Raw genomic sequence first — 18018 nt, forward strand, 5'->3', positions numbered from 1 at the left:
AATATTCTATTTTCTAAACATTTACTGTAGATATTTGAACATGAGCACCCTACTGTTCGTACTTGTCCTCAGTCTGCTCATTCTTTTACCAAGTGTTACTTGATTGAAATACTTGCTCTTCAGAATCCCTTCTCCTCAGTGGGACTAGCTCAGTGGAGTTAGATTCAGGGGCAGTGACTCCATTTTGTAAGTAGAAGGAGTGACTAGCAGAGAGATTAAATGACTTATGTACAGCTACAGTGTAATTCGGAAATGTCAGCCTGACTCCTTGATACCCTTTCTGCCACCAGAACCCAGTTTAATTTCAGAATCCTTCTGATGAGGATCAAACCTAAGTAACCTAGTGTAGTGTACAAATCGAATGAGAGCCAAGGTGGATTATCAGATAGCAAAACTACATTTTTTCCTTTGAGAACTGTTAGATTGCAAACTGAAGGTATAATACCAATTTTAAAAAGCGTCCAGCATTACTTCTATGTTTTAACTTCATTTTGTTGTAATGAAGAATATTCCTCGTCGATTAGAAAATTAATATAAATTACTAGCAAAATGGACTTTTCTGACATCAAAGATTTACCACCTTTAATTTGTTATTATTCTCCACCAATCTTGCCTGAAAGCATAAGCCTTTTAACTAGTGTTCATCTTCCTTGTGAGATTTTTTTTTTTGTCTTCCAAAAAGGAAGACAGCTTTCAAGATATGATAATGATTGGTTTGTAGGAGAGCTGATGAGTTCATCATGTTGTGTATTAACAATTCCTCAGTGCCGTCTCTGGCTATGAACAGTTTTGTTCCAAAGTTCGGTTCATCTCTTATTTGGCTCTTGGTCGATTGAAAATTTCTAGATGGAATTATTGCCTTAGTGACACATCTAAAAACTATCTGAATGGGACTGCCTCAGAAAAGTGGGCTCTGTTAATTTTGGCATAAGTACATAATCTGGGGTTTGTAGACAGTAGGTGCCTACAACTGTCCAGTAGTTGAGGGATCCGATTAGAGGTCATTGCTGATTATTATTTGTCATGGTTCTCTGCTAGGGCTTTGTTGCAGTAATGCCTTTTCTGTTGGTTTATAGATAGTCAATTATGGAAACTGGTTATATGGTTACACAATATGAATGTATTTAACATTTTTTAAATGTTTTATTTATTTCTGAGAGAGAGAGACAGACAGACAGTGTGATCAGGGGAGGGTCAGAGAGAAAGGGAGATACAGAATCTGAAATAGGCTCCAGGCTCTGAGCTAGCTTGAACCCACAAACCGTGAGATCATGACCTGAGCTGAAGTTGGACACTTAACTGACTGAGTCACCCAGGCGCCCCAACATTTTTTTTTTAATTAATTTTTTTTTATTTGAGAGACAGAGTGTGAGCGAGGGAGAGGGGCAGGGAAAGGGAGAGAGAGAATCCTAAGGAGGTTCCATGCTGGGTGTGGAGCCTGATGCAGGGCTGGATCCCACAACCCTGGGATCACGACCTGAGCTAAAACCAAGAGTCAGATGCTCAACCAACTGAGCCACCCGGGCACCCCCCACAAATATTTTTTGAGTGCCTTTTACATGTCAGATGCTATTCTAGTGCTGGAGATGCAGTGATTCAGATCATGTATCTGCCTTCATGGAGATTATACTCTCGTATATAATCTCTAGAGAGAAAATAAACAAGGAGATAAATAAATTACAGAATTGCAAATACTGATGCATTCCAAGAAGTAAGTCAGCCAGGGTCAGGTGATGGGGAATTAGGAGGGGAGGGGAGGAGGGAGGTGCCTTTTAAACAGACTTGAGATGGAGCAAGGGTCTGTGGAGAGAACATTCCGGGAAAGAGACAGCAGATGGCACGACCTTGAAGCAGGTGTGAGCTTGGCATGTCCTGGCAAAGAAGGGCACGTGGCTGGTGTGTTGTGGGCTAAGGGAGAGGGGAGGGATGGGAATGAGGTCAGAGAAGTGGGCAGAGCAGAGCGCATGAGGTGCCAGTGGAAGGGATCTGCTTAGTGCCTTCTTTCTTGAGCTTTCACACTCAGAGAGTTAAAGCTTGAAAATGGAAAGATGAGCAGTACAGAACACAGGGAATGAAATAGGAAATGAACTTGAGAAGTGAAAGGAATGATTATACATTGAGATTAGAGGTGGGTAGTGGACACTGGCACTGCTCTGTCAAGGTAAACTGGTTAGAAGGAGGGGTTGGGGACTGCTCAAGGGAACATGGACAGGGCAGGTACTTCCGGCAAACTGGTTCAGAGCACAGGTTTGGAGCCAGGTTGCCTGGGTGCACTCTGGGCTTCATTACTCCTTCCTTGGGTGACTTTGGAAGCATCCTGATTTCTCCTCTCTCCAATGGGTAACAATAACTATCCCTTCCTCATATGATTTGAATGAAGACCCAACCAGGTTATATAGAGAGCCCTTAAGAAACAGTAGTTGTTATTCCTATTATCATCATTATTCATTTGGTATGATTGCAGTAATTCCTAGCCTTACCATTTGCTTTTGAGATGGCAGTTGTGATGGCATAAGCCGGTGGTTTTTGACTCTGGTTACATGTTAGAATCATTCGGGGGACTTTGAAAAGATTGCAAATCCCAGGCCTCAGTCTCAGGGAATGACATCAGAACATCTGAGGGTGACCTTGGCTTTGGTATTTTTTTGAGAAACTTTTTAGGTGATTCTAACTTCCACCCAGGGTGGAGACCCACTGATACAAGCACAAACATTCAGGAAAAGTTTTCTTTGGGTGGATGAGTTAACTCTGAGAAGGACAAGAAGGTCTTAGCATGGCAGCGTATTTTATTTCTGTTCATTCACTTCCTAGGTTTTGACTCTCCTTTCTCATTTTCTAGGTATGTGGGCAACCTTCCAAGAATATTTGACTATTCTCCTTTAGATCCAACACAGGATTTCAACACACAAATGTAAGTGCTGATTAAAAAGTATCTAAAATCTTTTTAGAAAAATTTTCTGTAAGTGTTCATAATGGTTATTGCTGGGTTGAAGAATTAAAGGCAACTCTCTTTTCTTTTTTATTTTCTGTATTTTTAAAAGTGTTCTAAAATGAGCATGTGTTACCTTTAGAAGAAGAAAGATATTAATAGTTATTTATAAAGTATTGAGTCTAGTTTAAAAATGGCATTACTATCAAGAAGAATCAAATAAGTTATTTTTATAAAGTTCTTAATATTATTTATTTTGAGAGAGTGTGAGCGGGGGAGGGGGAGCAGAAAGAGAGGGAGAGAGAGAGAATCCCAAGGAGGCTGTGTGCTGTCAGCGTGGAGCTGGACACAGGACTGGAACCCACGAACTGTGAGATCATGACCTGAGCCAAAATCAAGTCGGAAGCTCAACTGACTGAGCCACCCAGGTGGCCTTAAATAAGTTATTTTTGAGTAACCAAGATAAAATGTTCCAGCTAAAAACATTCATAGATAATGTTAATATCTCTATGGGGAAGCAACAATGACCTTTTTTGTTTTCCTTTGTCCCTCCTGTCCAGGACGAAGTTAGGACATGGCCTTCTCTCAGGCCAGTATTCAAAGCCTCCAGTGAAATCTGAACTCATTGAACAGGTGATGAAGGAAGAACACAAGGTATGTGTCCCAGCATTTGTCACGTTGATATGCAGGTAGGAGGGGACTTGACCAGCTAGAACGTGGATTTCCTATATTTGGGCAAATGGTGGCTGTGAATTCGGGAAGCTGTCAGAATAGCTGTTTCATTTTGGAGTCTGGGGTGTCTGTGGGCTCTTGAAAGTTGTGGTAAGAAATAGCTAGGGTTGGTGTTTCTAGTGACAGTTGCTTTATGGATTCTATGTGAGTGCTATCATCAGCAGTTTTCAGAACAGTGTTCTTCATAATATAGAGCTGAGATAGAAGCAATAAACTTTAAAAAAAATTTTTTTTTTATAAATAGTTTATTGTCAAATTAGTTTCCACATAACACTCAGTGCTCATCCCCACAAGTGCCCTCTTTCATGCCCACCCCCCCTCCCCCCCACATCCATCAGTCCTCAGTTTTTCTCAGCATTCAAGAGTCTCTCATGGTTTGCCTTTCTCCCTTATCCCCACCATTTCCTCCCTTCTTCTCCCCCTTGTTCCTCCGTCGAGTTCCTCCTAATCCTCCTATACGTGCAAACATATGATATTTGTCCTTCTCTGCCTGACTTATTTCGCTCAGCATAACACCCTCAAGGTCCATCCATGTTGCTACACATGGCCAGATTTCATTGTTTCTCATTGCCATGTAGTATTCCATGGTATAGATAAACCACATCTTCTTGATCCATTCATCTGTTGATGGACACTTAGGCTCTTTCCATGTTTTGGCTATTGTGGAGAGTGCTGCTATGAACATTGAGGTAGGAAGCAATAAACTTTATACAAATATACAAACATTTTCTCCTTGGGTAACATAATCTTGGCCCTTATAATGGCCCTTATAATGAGGCTTTCTCCTAAGCCTCAACTTTGTTTGCTAGGATTTCTCGAGAAGCTGGTTGTTCAAAAGCAACACACACATTCCTATTTCACCTCCATCTCTACCCTGCCCCCCACCTCCAGAGTTGGGGGTTCTGAATTTCTGGGGAGGGCTGGGTGGTCCTCATTTTTGGTAAGCTCCTAGCAGATTTGTAAACACACTCAGATAGGAGAAACTCAGTTGGCCATTCAGTCACTGTTTATTGATAGAATAAATGAAAGATGCACTCCGTCTCCTAATAGGGAGACTTGCATTTCCAGGTGCCTGCAGAATGGGCCACTGGCCCCTCCCTGGCTGGTTCTGTTGCACAACGCCAGAGGGCACTGCTTGCAACCTGGTCTTTTTGAGAGATGCCCTTGAAATTCTGCAGTGCACAGCTTACACAGCTGCGTTTGGCAGCCCGGCTCATGGTGCTGCATATGGTCTGAATGAAGGGCATGCCCCTTTTCCCCTACCACCTGCTCTGCCCTCAGAGTGCTCTGTCTGGATTTAGTGGGCAAATCTGTTTTCTCCAGTGTTGACCTCTGTGTTCCCACCTTAAGTCAGTCATCCTTAACCAGACTGACAGCAGGAATTGAAAGTGAATCAACTCTTGTTCATCACAGAATTGGCTAGTTGGGGAAGTGGAGAAATTAGAAGGGAGATTATGAAGGGAGCGTTTAGAGCTGGTGTTTGGGGAGAAGGAAGGGGTGAACAGGATGGAGAGGGAAATAGATACTCCAAATGGCTAGGCTGGGAGATCAGAGTGGTGTGGGGGCAGGGAGATGCATTGCTAGTCACCATGGCGAGATAGCAAGTCTTTCATCCATCCAAGACTGGAAGGCCTTCATCTGGAATACAGCTGAAGGGATGGTTTGGATGTGGGGCTGGGGTCTGGGGGTCATTTAGGCTTCTTTCACCTCTGAGCTCCCCTAAAGCTTTGAGGATATGATGGTGAAAACATCTGGGCCCAGCATTTTGTTTTCATCACATTTTATCCTGGGTTTTCATCCATGCTATGTCACTTCGTGGGACACTTTTGGGTCAGAGCCCATCTTCCTTGGTGGAGGATAAGGAGAGTGGATTGGGACTCGGGGACCCCGGCTTCCTTCCCTGGCTCTGCAAGGAGGCGTGAGACCATGGGCTAGTCACGTAAGCTTCCAGTCCCAGCGGCCAAATGGCAGAATTGGTGTGGGTGGTGGTTGTGACTGTTGCAGGTGTGAAGGTTCTGTCTCCAGTGTAAATAAAATCTGTGTGTATTATGTGCCTGGTGTTGTGCTTTTGGAGTCTCCTCATTTGAGAAAATATAGAATGAAAAATCATCAAGGTAGTGATGTTTGCAAGTAAGGTTTGGTTTGGTAAATATTACAGTATCCTTTTACTTTAGAAAAAAAGTAGTTCTTCTATGAGTAAGGCATTTTTTATTCATTCTGTGAACAGTGACTGCTTGGGGCCCTTGCCCCTTCCTCACTGTTGGGTTTAGTGACTGTGGTGCAGTAGCTCTGTGATCTCCAGGGTCTGAAGCCTGCAGGTGGGAACCCCTGCTTTGTCTGGCCCAACATGGGTCACCCAGCATTTGGGCCCTGTTTGGCTTGTGGGTGTGTTTCCTTGGCCCACACATAAACACCCGAATCTCCAGCTTCTCTTGAACATTCAGACCCTGTGGCACTTCCAGGCCCATGAGAGCAGATGGCTGGAGCTGAGTAGCAGCCCTCCCTTCAAACAGGACGCACAGTCCCCAGCTGGCTCAGTCCCTTTGTGATTCGTGACTTGGCCGGTATGCTGTTGCATTTAAGTGTGTGACCTTTAATCTAGATGATTTGTGAAATCCGTTCCTGCTCCAAGGTACCGTGAGCTAGTGATCTTAGAGAAAGGGTCTGGATGTGACCAAAAGTACAGTGTGCACCTTGGGAGTGGTGGGGAAGACCCGTCTAACCGGGTGGGATACACGTGAGTCTTTGGCTCAGGTATCAACAGGGTCTCTTGAACCTTCAAAATGAGCTTGAATTGACCATACAATTTGTGGCCCTGGAGGAGGAGTCAGTTTTAAGCTGTTATTTGAATAGACAAGTAATTCATAGTAAAATCTCCATTCCCCCCTCACAGTGGAGGGAATTGTTTTCTGAGGTATCAGGATTTTCACTGGAAGTTGGTTTCAAAGAAACCAGTTTGTGAGACTCTTTCTTCTCTCAGGGGTCAGGAGCCCTTTGGTGAGGTGGCCTTGTCCCAGGCCTGTGGCATTTGTGATTTGTAATGTGCCTGAAATGCCCAAAGAGAAGAAAGAAGGTGTGCTGAAGCAGAGAAAGGGATAGATTACAAGAGGAATGTGCTGTGGAAGGGAGAGAGCATGAGAAAGAAGTCAGAGCCACCGTGTGGTGGGAGTGCCTTTTTACAGGGCCGCCAACAGCAGCAGCAGTACTAATTGCTAAGACTGCATAGTGCTTATGAAAGGCCAGGCTCTTCTGTATGTTCGCCAATGCACAGAAACCTTGCATAGAGGTTACACAGCCAGTGAGTGGCAGAGCTGGGATTTACACCAGGCAGGCTGGCCCCTGAGTCTGTGTTTGACCCCTGCACTATCCTGCTTCCCCAACAGTTGTTCTGGCATTTACTTCAGGCTTCCCAGTGCTTCAACGTGTAGATGGTGTAGGTGGACAACAACAGGGGTCTTTAAAGTTTGCAGAATTACCAGGTGGCCCAGGAACATGTGTTTCTCAATGCCTCTGTCTTACATCTTGGGTCCTTTCTAGGCTACATGCTTCTTGGTATTAAATTGGTCTTCTGAAGACCAAGGTGAAATCTAGTTTTTATGTACGCATACTTAATGCACATTTTCATCTATAAAAAGATTTGCGGTATTTGTTTTGGGCACTGCCGTTTCTACATGAATTTGTTGAATTGATTGTTAAATTGCATCTGCTGTAGATAAAACCTCCTCACTTTTATAAAAGGACACTTTTTTCTTCTTCAAAAAATATATTCCTGACCTTATGTATTCTGAGGCCATGCTTTCACACATTTTAATGCTGAATAGCTCTGTAATTTATTTCTCCCTCCGAAGATACCATATTTTAAACAATTCTGTATTTCAAACAAATTGCATTTCTTACATGACAATTCATTTGATTTCTCCTCTAAAAAAATCCTTGACGCATGATTACCAGTCTTAGTTTTTGGTCAACATGAGATTACCAGGGTTCTACTTTGAGGTGATGTAATTTTACCCCCAAGCATAAGAACTTTATTTTCGCTAACCTCCATTTTCCTTGGTGGGGTACATGTAACATTTCTAACTCACTTTTTGAAATATCAAAAATAGCTTGGGGAATGCCCTCTGTTCCTTTTGCTTTAGAGATTTGGGGTTTGGATCTGGGTTACGAACTACTAGTCCAACGTTTATGGTTTAAGATGAGAAGTTTAAAGAACAGATTCTATACCCTTGTGTACTGGGGACAGGCTGAGATGCATCTACCTTTCTTTTTATTCCTGTGGTTTTACAATGTAAACATCCATACGGGTGTTGCTCTAATGTGATACAGAGCCCCACTCTTGCTGTGTGTTTATTAATTAAAGCATTAGGCTCGGAGGAATGTGAGTGGAGAGTATCTGGCTGCTTTCTTGGTGCAGAGTTAAACTGAAAGCCCTGTAAAAGCATGTGGGAAAGACTCTGAACACTGTAGTCCTCTCGCTAATTTTAGCTGATCTGTTTTGCAATTGCTGGTGGGGAAAGTAAGTACAGTATCCTATAAATATGACAGGTTCCTTAGGTGGTTGCTATTTTGGAGACTCCGGGGCTCCCTCTTAATAAAATTAGTTGTTGAGACTAGCGATTGCTTCAGGTGTTTAAGAGCTGGCTCACGGTGAGAGTGTGTGCTTCCTGAGGGCATGTCTGACTCTTGGTCAGGTCTGGTCACTCCCTCTCATCTCCTGTGGTGACAGACCCATAGGGGACACTGGGATGATGTCACTGATTCACTGCCAACCAGGAGACGTGGTTTCTTTGACTTAGTTCTTTGGTTCTTATTTTGGCTTTTTGGTTTCTTTCAGTAACTGCCTTATCCAGAGCCTGGTGTTAAATTTTTTTTTTTTAATTTGCAAATATGAACATAAGTAGTATTGTGTAGCTTTAGCAATCACCATTCTGCCAGTCTGGTTTCAGCAATCCCCCCTGAGCTGAACTTTTCCTCCCTGTTCTCTTCCTCTTTCCTCCTCTTCCTCTCCCTTCTTTTCCCCGCAGGATTTTAACACAAAATACAAGCATCCTCCTCTTCACCAGTACATGTTCCGTGTGCAACTGTGACTAGAATGCCTTCTTCCCACCCACCCCAACCCCCACACACATAAAAATCATGTTAAAAGTTGTTTAAAGTGTTAGAAGCACACCAACAAAATTCACAGCCATTTTCAGTATCATCTAATACGCAGTCCATGTCCGGATTTTCCCCTGCAGTATCAAAGATGACTTTTACAAGTTCCCTCCCTTTCTTTCTGCAAGCTATTGATTTATGGAAGGAGCTGAATCATCTGCCCAGGACTGCTTTAAAGATTGTTGCCTTGTTCAGATTGTGTCCCTGATAAGCCGGAAGCTAGATCTGGAGGACTTTTGACTCTGCTAGATGTGAAGAGAACATACTAATAGTCGAGTATGGGAATTAGTGTGACTTCCCTCTGAAATCAGATAGAAAAGGTATGGGGCATGGGCACAGGTAGACAGGCCAGCTGATGATCAAGACATTAACTGTGGAGTTCAGCTAGTTTGAACTAAGATGCTCAAACCCGGTGAAAGCTGGGAGCTGGTCTGCAGTGTGACATGGAGAGGGAGAGATAGCATCTCTCTGGTTAGGAAGCTTCTTCAAATAACTTTGCAGTGGACAACAAGCTATAGCTTGACAGAGGACTGAACAAAGGATTAAGAAAGGTCAGTTGAGGGGGGGAGGGGGGATGGGCATGGAGGAGGGCACTTGTGGGGATGAGCACTGAGTGTTATGTGGAAACTAATTTGACAATAAACTATTTGTAAAAAAAAAAAAAGAAAGGTCAGTTGAGAGAAAACAAAGAAATGAAATGGGCACAGAAAGAGAAGAGGTGTGGGGGTGGGAAATGGATGAGGCTGGGCCACGGCCCAGCGCGGGGCTGAGGTGCTGGGGTTTCCACACGGTCCCTGTTGGAACTTCTCCTGCCAGTCGTACGACCACACAGTGAGTGGCACAGAGCAGCATCCAGCCTTTCTGAATTTACTGACCTGTTGAACTTTCCAAGGCAGCTGCTTTGATGGGGACTGGCAGCCACATCGGGTCGAAGCGCAGCTCGCAGGAAGAAATGCCATCAGCAGCAGGCAGTGAGTGCGTGCGTACCTGAATGCCTAAAGGCAAATGCACAATGTGAAAAGATCTATTCCGTGAGGTGCCTCTTCACTGCTAAGAGTGGAGGAATAGTTGCTGGACTGGCCTGTAATGTTGGCTCTGGAGGCATGCAGGCTTGAAGAGGGCTCACTCAGAGCCCGAGGCGTACTGTTTTCCCTTTTCAGCGACTCATAAGGTGGACTCAGGGCCATCAGAGGTGAGAACTAGTATTATTACTAGCAGTATTAAGACATGGGATAGGGGCGCCTGGGTGGCTCAGTCTGTTAAGTTCCCGACTCTTGATCTTGGCTCAGGTCATGGTCTCATGGTTTCTGAGTTCGAGCGCCACATCAGGCTCTGTGCTGATGTCATGCAGAGGCTGCTTTGGATTCTGTCTCTCCTTCTCTCTGCCCCTCCTCTGCTTGTGTGCTCTCTACAAAACAAACAAACAAACAAACAAACAAACAAACAAAAAAACCACATGGGATAAGGAGAGAGACAGATAGACAGGCATAGGGAGACAGACCGTGAGAAAGTGAGATAGCAAGAGACTGACTTTTGTAGCTGTGTGATTCTGGGCCAGTTACTTAATACTTCTTTGCCTCAGTTTCCTCATCTGTCAAGTGGAGAAAATCATCGTCGTCATTATCATCACCTCATCAGGTTAGTTAAATTCAGCAAGATACACATATAAAGTACTCAGAACTATGCCTGGCATCTAGTAAGCATTCATCCAAGTACCTAGAACAATGGCTGACATGTTATACCACTCAGTAAATTTTTGTTAATTGAATGAATGATTGTTAGCCATGATGCAAAGTGAAGGCATTATGTTTGCGTTGCCTGATACCATATGGCAGATAGGCATCAGCAGTGTGAGTGAAGAGAGTTACAGTTGTTACATCGTCCTCGGGAGGTCTTTATACAGGTAGTAAAATGAATTATCAGGTGTAAATTGGTCTTCATCTAGCACTGGAAGCACATCTGAAGCCACGCCTGTGTGTAAGCTGGTCATTTATGTAGTTTCCAGGTCCTCAGATGCCCAAATGCTGCCACTGTGGGGAATTCCCCCTTTAAGAGCTGCTGTCACTGTTGTGAGTCTTCTGCAGTGTCCCTCAGCATGTTTTACAGATATGTGTGCTATCTCTCATTTACCTGTGGTCTCCCTGCTCTAGGAGGGCGGAATCCTCACTAGTGTTCTATGTGATGTTGGTGATTAGTAAATACTGGATGACAGGGTCAGGTCACACATGTATTCAACAAGATATGAAAAATCACCTGAGTTTTATTAGAAACATTGCTTTTAGAACATATGTATTGGGAAGATTTTGCATGTAGAGCTGCCACAGGGCTGCAGGGAGATGGATATGAGAGTTTTTCCATCCCTTGTTGTGTCCGATTGTGCGATCGTGCACACCTAACATGGTCTCTGGATCCTAGGCATTGACCTGGATGTCCAGGAGATCTCAAAGAAGTGTGAGATGTTGTGAGATTTGGGCTCCACCTGCCAAGGCCTGCAGTGAGGTCGAGGAGGTGGGCCAGAGCAGACCGAGAGTTCCAGGAAGTGGGAGGCACTCTGTGCTGTGTGCTCAGTGATGGCCTGCCCGGGAGCATGTTCCCTGAACTCCCAAGGGGAACGTGACCTGGAAGCTGAGCAAGTGGAGGTTTTGAGAAGTAGGTGTGCAGCAGCCACACAGTTTGCACAGTGTGTGAACTACTTCCTTTGCTTGATTGGCAAGCTGAGGGTTGTCTCACTGAAACCTACTGAGTGAGGTCTCAGCTCTATCATGAGCCCACCTCTGGCCTCAATGGTGATATGGACTCATCCTGCTCTGCTTCTTCAGAGCATCTCAGGCAGATTGCCTATATTTCCAGCGATTTCTTGCAGATCACCAGGATTAAAATGTCCAGTTCACATCAAAGGCAGTTGAAAGCTTCTCTCCCCTACCAGGCTCGGGAGTCATGGAAACCAGCAGTGCACAAGAGCTAGCTAGTACCAGCATCCTCTCTCTGGTAGCTTTTTGTCCTTGCTCCCTGTGGCCCTGGCCCCTCTAGAGTCAAGCAAGGATCATGGATGGAGATACTAGACAAGAGGCAGAGCCTCTCACTGAGCTAATGCATTTGGCTCCCTCTTGGCTGCCATATATATTCTGCCATGGTTAGCCTTTTTGTAGGTGCACATGAGTGGTTCCTTAGAGATGTCCCCCCTCCCTGCTTGTCCCCTCAGGGACCTCCAGAGGGATCTTTCCCTGATTTTCTGCTCAACTGACTTCTGTAACCCCTACCTTGGCTCCTGCCTCAAGTCTTCTCTGCCAGCCGACTTTCCATCATCTTACGCAGTGTCCTTTCTGAAGGAACCTGGCTACTATTTGTCTGGTCCCCAGAGAAGTTCACGTATCCTTATCTATCAGAGTTGTCCCTGCTACCCACTCTTCTGCACTCTGTCATCCTGGCAGCTGCTGTTAGCTTCCTCCAGCTTCTCCAGGCGAGAGGCAAGCCCCTGGAAACAACTCCTGCTCTGATCCAGAACCACTCAAGGGCCCACTCCTGAGCCTGAGCACCCCTGCAGTGGCCACTGGGGGCATGCTGTGCCATCTCCTTTTCTTGCAAATGCAGGTGTACCTCAGAGAGAATGTGGGTTTGGTTTCAGACCACCACAATAAAGGGAATATTGCAATCAAGGGAGCCAAATGAATTTTTTGGTCTCCTAGTGCATATAAAAGTTATGTTTACATGACACTGTGGCCTGTGTTTTTAAATTGTAATTTTTAATGTTCATTTATTTTTGAGAGAGAGAAAGAGAGACAGAGCACAAATAGGGGAGAATCAGAGAGAGAGGGAGACACAGAACCTGAAGCAAGCTCCAGGCTCTGAGCTGTCAGCACAGAGCCTCACGCAGGGCTTGAACTTGTGAATCGGGAGATGGTGACCTGAACTGAAGTCAGATGCTCAACCAACTGAGCCACCCGGGTGCCCCGACACTGTGGCCTGTTAAGTGTGCAGTAGCATTAAGTCTAAGACAAAACAAAACAATGTGCATACCTTAATTAAAAATATTATAGTGCCAAAAATGCCCATCATCATCTGACCTTTCAGTGAGTTATAAGTACTGATCACAGGTCACAATAACAAATATAACAATAATGAAAAAGTTTGAAATATTTTGAGAATTAACCAAAATTTGAAACACAGACACGAAATGAATGAATACTATTGGATAAATGGTGCCCATAGACTTGCTTGATGTGCGGCTGCCACATACCTTCAATTTGTAAAAAACACAGTATCATCCAGTCACAATAAAGCAAAGCGCGATAAAATGAGGGCTGCTGCTCCCCTGTGTCTGTGGGGGCTTCTCTCAGACTGTCTCACGGGGAGGGAAGGGAGTGCTGTAGAGCTCTGCTCCCCTTTGGCCTCCTTCAGAGGACCCCCATTCCTGCGTCTCTCGCCTGCCCTGAAGTGGGTGTAATGGCCCGTGGTGGAGCAAGTCCTGTGAGGATGGGCCAAGGAATGCCTTTCTTTAGAAAGAGGAGGTGTTTATCCTGTGTTTGGTTAGTGTGGTGCCTGCTGCACACTGTGCATCCAGTGGATGATGGCCGTCATCACTGTGTAGCTTCTGTGGGCTCTAGTCATCTCGTCTGCAAATCGGGGCTTATAGTCATCCCTACCCTTCTGGCCGCTCGGTGCTGTTAATGTATGAGAAATTATTGTGAGTTGGTTTAATTTTTACATCTCAGCCTCAACAGAATGGGATCTCTCCACGCATGTTTAAGGCCTTCATGAGCAAGAGCCACCCGGAATTCTCCTCTAATAGACAGCAGGATGCCCAGGAGTTCTTCTTGCACCTGGTGAATCTAGTAGAGGTGAGTAAGGCAGTCTTCCAGACTTGAAGGTCGTAAGAAGTGTGCCCAGTCCCCGGGTGCAGCCCACTGTGGCATGGCCAGGATGCCACTCCCATCCCCTCCCCCGAATCTCTCACGGTCCAAGCTGATGCCGCATCGGTGTGAGGCTTGCTCTGCCCAGCCCATCTGGCATAGAGTTGCTTCTCAGTCCCTGTTTTCTAGCACTTCTGGGTCTTCCTGTTCTCCCTTACTTTGTACTTCTAGGAGTGTTTGTCAATGGTTTCATTCACAGGTTTTCTGGTCTCCATGACAGAGCTCCTTAAGAAGCCAGTGTGGTATTTGGTGTCCTTGTACCACCACCCGGAGATGGGCACACTTTGCTCACAGCAGAGTCAAAGTATATTAAATCCTGTGGTTTTTCAAAGCTACTGAGAATTTGGGATTAAAGACTTTTTTCTCCTCTTAAAAACTACTTGTTTCCCTGATTACAAACATGTTCTTGTGGAAAACATAAAAAGGCAGAAAGAAAATAAAAATCACCTGTGAAAACAGCCCCTATAAACAACCAGGACTAACATTTTGGTGTCTGACCCACCAGTCACTTTCTGGGTGCATTTTTATTAAGACTTCACACCCACTGGGATGTGAGCTCACGACCCTGGGATCAAGACCTGAGCTGAGATCAAGAGTCGGATGCTTAATCAGCTGAGCCACCCAGGTGCCTCCCTGGGTGCACTTATTAATTCTCTCCATGCTGTTTTTATAAGCATTGTTTTCTTAAAAATTTTTTTAAATGTTTATTTATTTTTGAGAGAGACAGAGACAGGGCATCAACAGGGGAGGGGCAGAGAGAGAGAGGGAGACAGAATCTGAAGCAGGCTCTGAGCTGTCAGCACAGAGCCCCACGCAGGCTCAGACTCAAAAACTGTGAGATCATGACCTGAGCGGAAGTCAGATGCTGAACTGATTGAGCCACCCAGGCGCCCCTATAAGCATTGTTTTCCACTTAACCTGTTGTGAACATTTTGCCACATCGTTACATAGTTGGATGTAGCATAATTTCTTTTGTATTTGTATATAATTTACACAAAGGCATTTCCACGATCATATCGTATGCGCTTTAATTTTTCCAGGGCAATCCTTTATTCCCCCCTCCACTCTGGTCTTTAGTATGGCTCCCTCAGCCCCTTTCTTCTGATTCCATCTAGGTCAGTCCCTCTTTCATAACTGTTCATGGCTGCATAATTCAGCCATGATTTATTATTTGTTAATTTAGATGATGAATTACAGTTTATTTAACCAGTCCCCCATTTTTGGATGTTGGAGAAATGCCAGTGTTTTGTTATGAATGTCCTCTAGGTGAACTGTCTTGCTCAGAGGGAGTGCTTAGTAATGCCAGATCTTTACACCAGATTGATACTCAGTTTTATGCCAGTTTTTATTTATGGCTCAGTAGTCCTAAATTTACTAACCGGATATAATCTAATCTTCAGAGGAATCGCATTGGCTCAGAAAACCCAAGTGATGTTTTTCGGTTTTTGGTGGAAGAACGTATTCAGTGCTGTCAGACCCGGAAAGTCCGCTACACGGAGAGAGTGGATTACCTGATGCAGTTACCTGTGGCCATGGAGGCAGCAACCAACAAGGGTAATGGTTCCAAAGAGGGAGACTAGCAGTGTGCTTTCTTTTATGTGAAAACCCTCGAATTGGAGAGGAAGAATATGGTTTAGTCACTGCCAAGTTGCGTCAGGAGTAGACCCAGCTCAGATGGTGTCTGGTTTGCATGTCTCTTTTCCTCGTTTCCTCAGTCCCCATGTGATTTCTTGTGAGCAGAGTCTGATGCATCACAGGTTTTTGTTGGAGGGATTATGGATAGAACCTATTTTAGTGCCGATAAATTTGACCAACTGGTTGACTTGGAGTCAGCTTAATTTGGTGTAACATTATTTGTAATTACAAATGTGGAAAATTCTTTTAACATTAGCATACATGAATTGTGCTATTAGTTCTGAGGGAAATGATCAGAACTGCATTCTCTTTATTTATTTATTTATTTTGAGAGAGAGAGAGAGGGAGAGAGAGAGAGGGAGAAGTGGGCTCACCCAAAGTAGGGCTTGAGCTCACCCTATGTGGGACTCAAACTCATGAACCATGAGATTATGACCTGAGTTGAAGTCAGATGCTTAACCTACTGAGCCACTCAGGCGCTCCAGAACTACATTTTTTGATGTGAGACATTCTGCCAGAGATCTCTTGAAATAATTCAGCTTTGGCCTCTGAGTATTGAAGATGCCTCCTGTGGAAGGAGAAGTGGGGAGGGGCCCTTATAGGAGCGAGGCCCATTAGAAGGGTCTCTGGCCTTCAGAAGCAGGAAGAAGCTGGAGGAACCGTGGCCAGGCTGGGGTCTCAGAAGTTTCCTTCAGTCTGTCTATCTGGTTCTTTCCAGGCAGAATAGAGGAATGGTATTTCTTAGAATTAACATTTAAAAGCAGAAAAAGGCAAAATATCTACTATGTTACTTACATCCTATGAACTGGTCATTTCTGTGAAGGTCAACAACTCACTGGGTGGCCTTTTTTCCTTTTTTTGGGGGGGGTCAGTTTGTTGTGCTAATGAGGAGTATGATGATTTTAAGATGAAATGATTTCCATTTTCTATAAGCTCCTGCAACTTTGGACCAATTTGTAGACTCTTATCCATTACGTGAGGTAGGAATGGGGGCCGGGGGTCTGTGGTTTGTTTCTTTTTTAGAATAAGTCTTGATTGCTTTCTCTTGTTGGCCTTGGGGATATTCGCTCAGTTCTGTGATCCTCTGTAACTCACTGTGTATGATTTATGAGTAATAACTATTCTTTTTCATAAAGGAGATTTATAATTTAGTCTCTGGAAATTGATTGCTGGGAACACCTAATGCTGACATCCTAGATATAAGTACATCATAAACTGATTGTGGACTGGGCAATGAATTTTAAACCCATGCTCAGATGTGCTTAAGAAAACACACAGGTGCCTAAGGGTGCTTAAAAACTGATAATTCAGGAGTGATTTTTTTTTCATTAATGAAAGGAATTCCCAAAAAGGCCCTTTCAAAATTATATAAAATTTTGACTTTTAGGCAGTTTTCAAGAGCAGATCTGCTGACTCTTGGGAAGTTAATGATGTGCTGTTTTCTTTTTCCCTTGGGATTTTGATCATTTGAACAGGAATAGTGTAAAAGGCCTTCTAGGTTGGTGGCTCTGCTATCTGAGATGGTGGGTAACCTAAACCTGAAGTTGTCTGGGCAGTATTGGTTAGAATCACGGGCTGTGTGCAGTAGAGAATGGTGGTCCCTATAGTTCATCTTGCTCCTTGGTCCACACCCTCCATGACCTCTAATCAGAATGAAGAGATGACTCTTAGGTCTCTTTCAGTGTGAAATTCTCTGGTGTGAAGACTTTGTGATTGGAAGGTGGCATTTGGGTAATCCCAGCCTTGACCTCTGGACAAATGAAAGACCAGGTTCCTGCATCACTTACGTGATACGTTAGGGCAGAACCCCCGATCTGGGCTGGAGTTCACAGATCCCTCCTGTCAGTCTCAAAGAGGAGCAGGCAAAAAATTATGAATGGCTCATGTAGCCTATCAGTGCCATTTTAAAGATGGCTCGAGAATAGCCTTTCAGCAGGCTTTTCTGGATCTATGAAGGACAAGTAAGCAGTCTTGCCCCAGCCCAGAAGTCTTCAGGAAGATTGGCCAAAGGGGGTGTTTTTCACTTCAAGAAGATAAGTACAAGGTCATTTGTGTGCTCTTTTACTCAGATGAACTGATTGCCTATGAATTAACGAGAAGGGAAGCAGAAGCAAACAGAAGACCCCTTCCCGAGTTGGTTCGAGCTAAGATACCATTCAGTGCCTGCCTTCAGGCCTTTTCTGAACCAGAAAATGTAGATGACTTCTGGAGCAGCGCCCTACAAGCAAAGTCTGCGGGTGTGAAGTAAGTGTGTATGTGTGTGCACCTGTGTGTGTGTTCTTGTATGGTGGTAGTGGGGTGAGGGGCGGACCCTTGAGAGGTGGGGACTGGAGAGGGGAGAGGTACAGGGTACAGTATGAGTCTGTGGTGCTTGCTTGCATGTAGTGAGATGGGATTATGATTCATACAACCCTAATTATAGAGCTCACTTGTGTGAGACCTGTCCAATAAAACAGGCTCATAATTTATATTATGTGCTAGGGAGGGAATGCCTTTTTTTTTTTTTAAGGAAGTTTGTGGCTTATCCTCTATTAGGAATTTCTTTTTTCCAAGAGGATGTAGCCAAGAACCCCGAGAACCCCCTACGCCAACCCCGTGGCAAGAATGATATTAATGAAGAAATTATGGAAGTACTCATGACAGTCTTCAATATTTAAG

At 44.4% G+C, this 18018-nt stretch overlaps 1 protein-coding gene across 2 annotated transcripts in view; it reads left to right on the top strand.

The window, feature by feature from the left end:
• Window positions 1–18018, top strand: part of USP13 (ubiquitin specific peptidase 13) — a 115803-nt gene that overhangs the window by 62225 nt on the left and 35560 nt on the right. For both annotated transcript variants that reach the window (XM_039254333.1, XM_039254334.1), the window contains exons 9-13: window positions 2840–2911; window positions 3490–3583; window positions 13528–13653; window positions 15126–15279; window positions 17430–17604. In XM_039254333.1, the coding sequence (XP_039110264.1) occupies window positions 2840–2911; window positions 3490–3583; window positions 13528–13653; window positions 15126–15279; window positions 17430–17604 (621 nt within the window). The remainder of the gene's footprint in view (window positions 1–2839; window positions 2912–3489; window positions 3584–13527; window positions 13654–15125; window positions 15280–17429; window positions 17605–18018) is intronic.

The sequence above is a fragment of the Hyaena hyaena genome, unplaced genomic scaffold (assembly GCF_003009895.1).
Source record: "Hyaena hyaena isolate Hyena2069 unplaced genomic scaffold, ASM300989v1 scaffold_477, whole genome shotgun sequence".
NCBI lineage: Eukaryota > Metazoa > Chordata > Mammalia > Carnivora > Hyaenidae > Hyaena > Hyaena hyaena.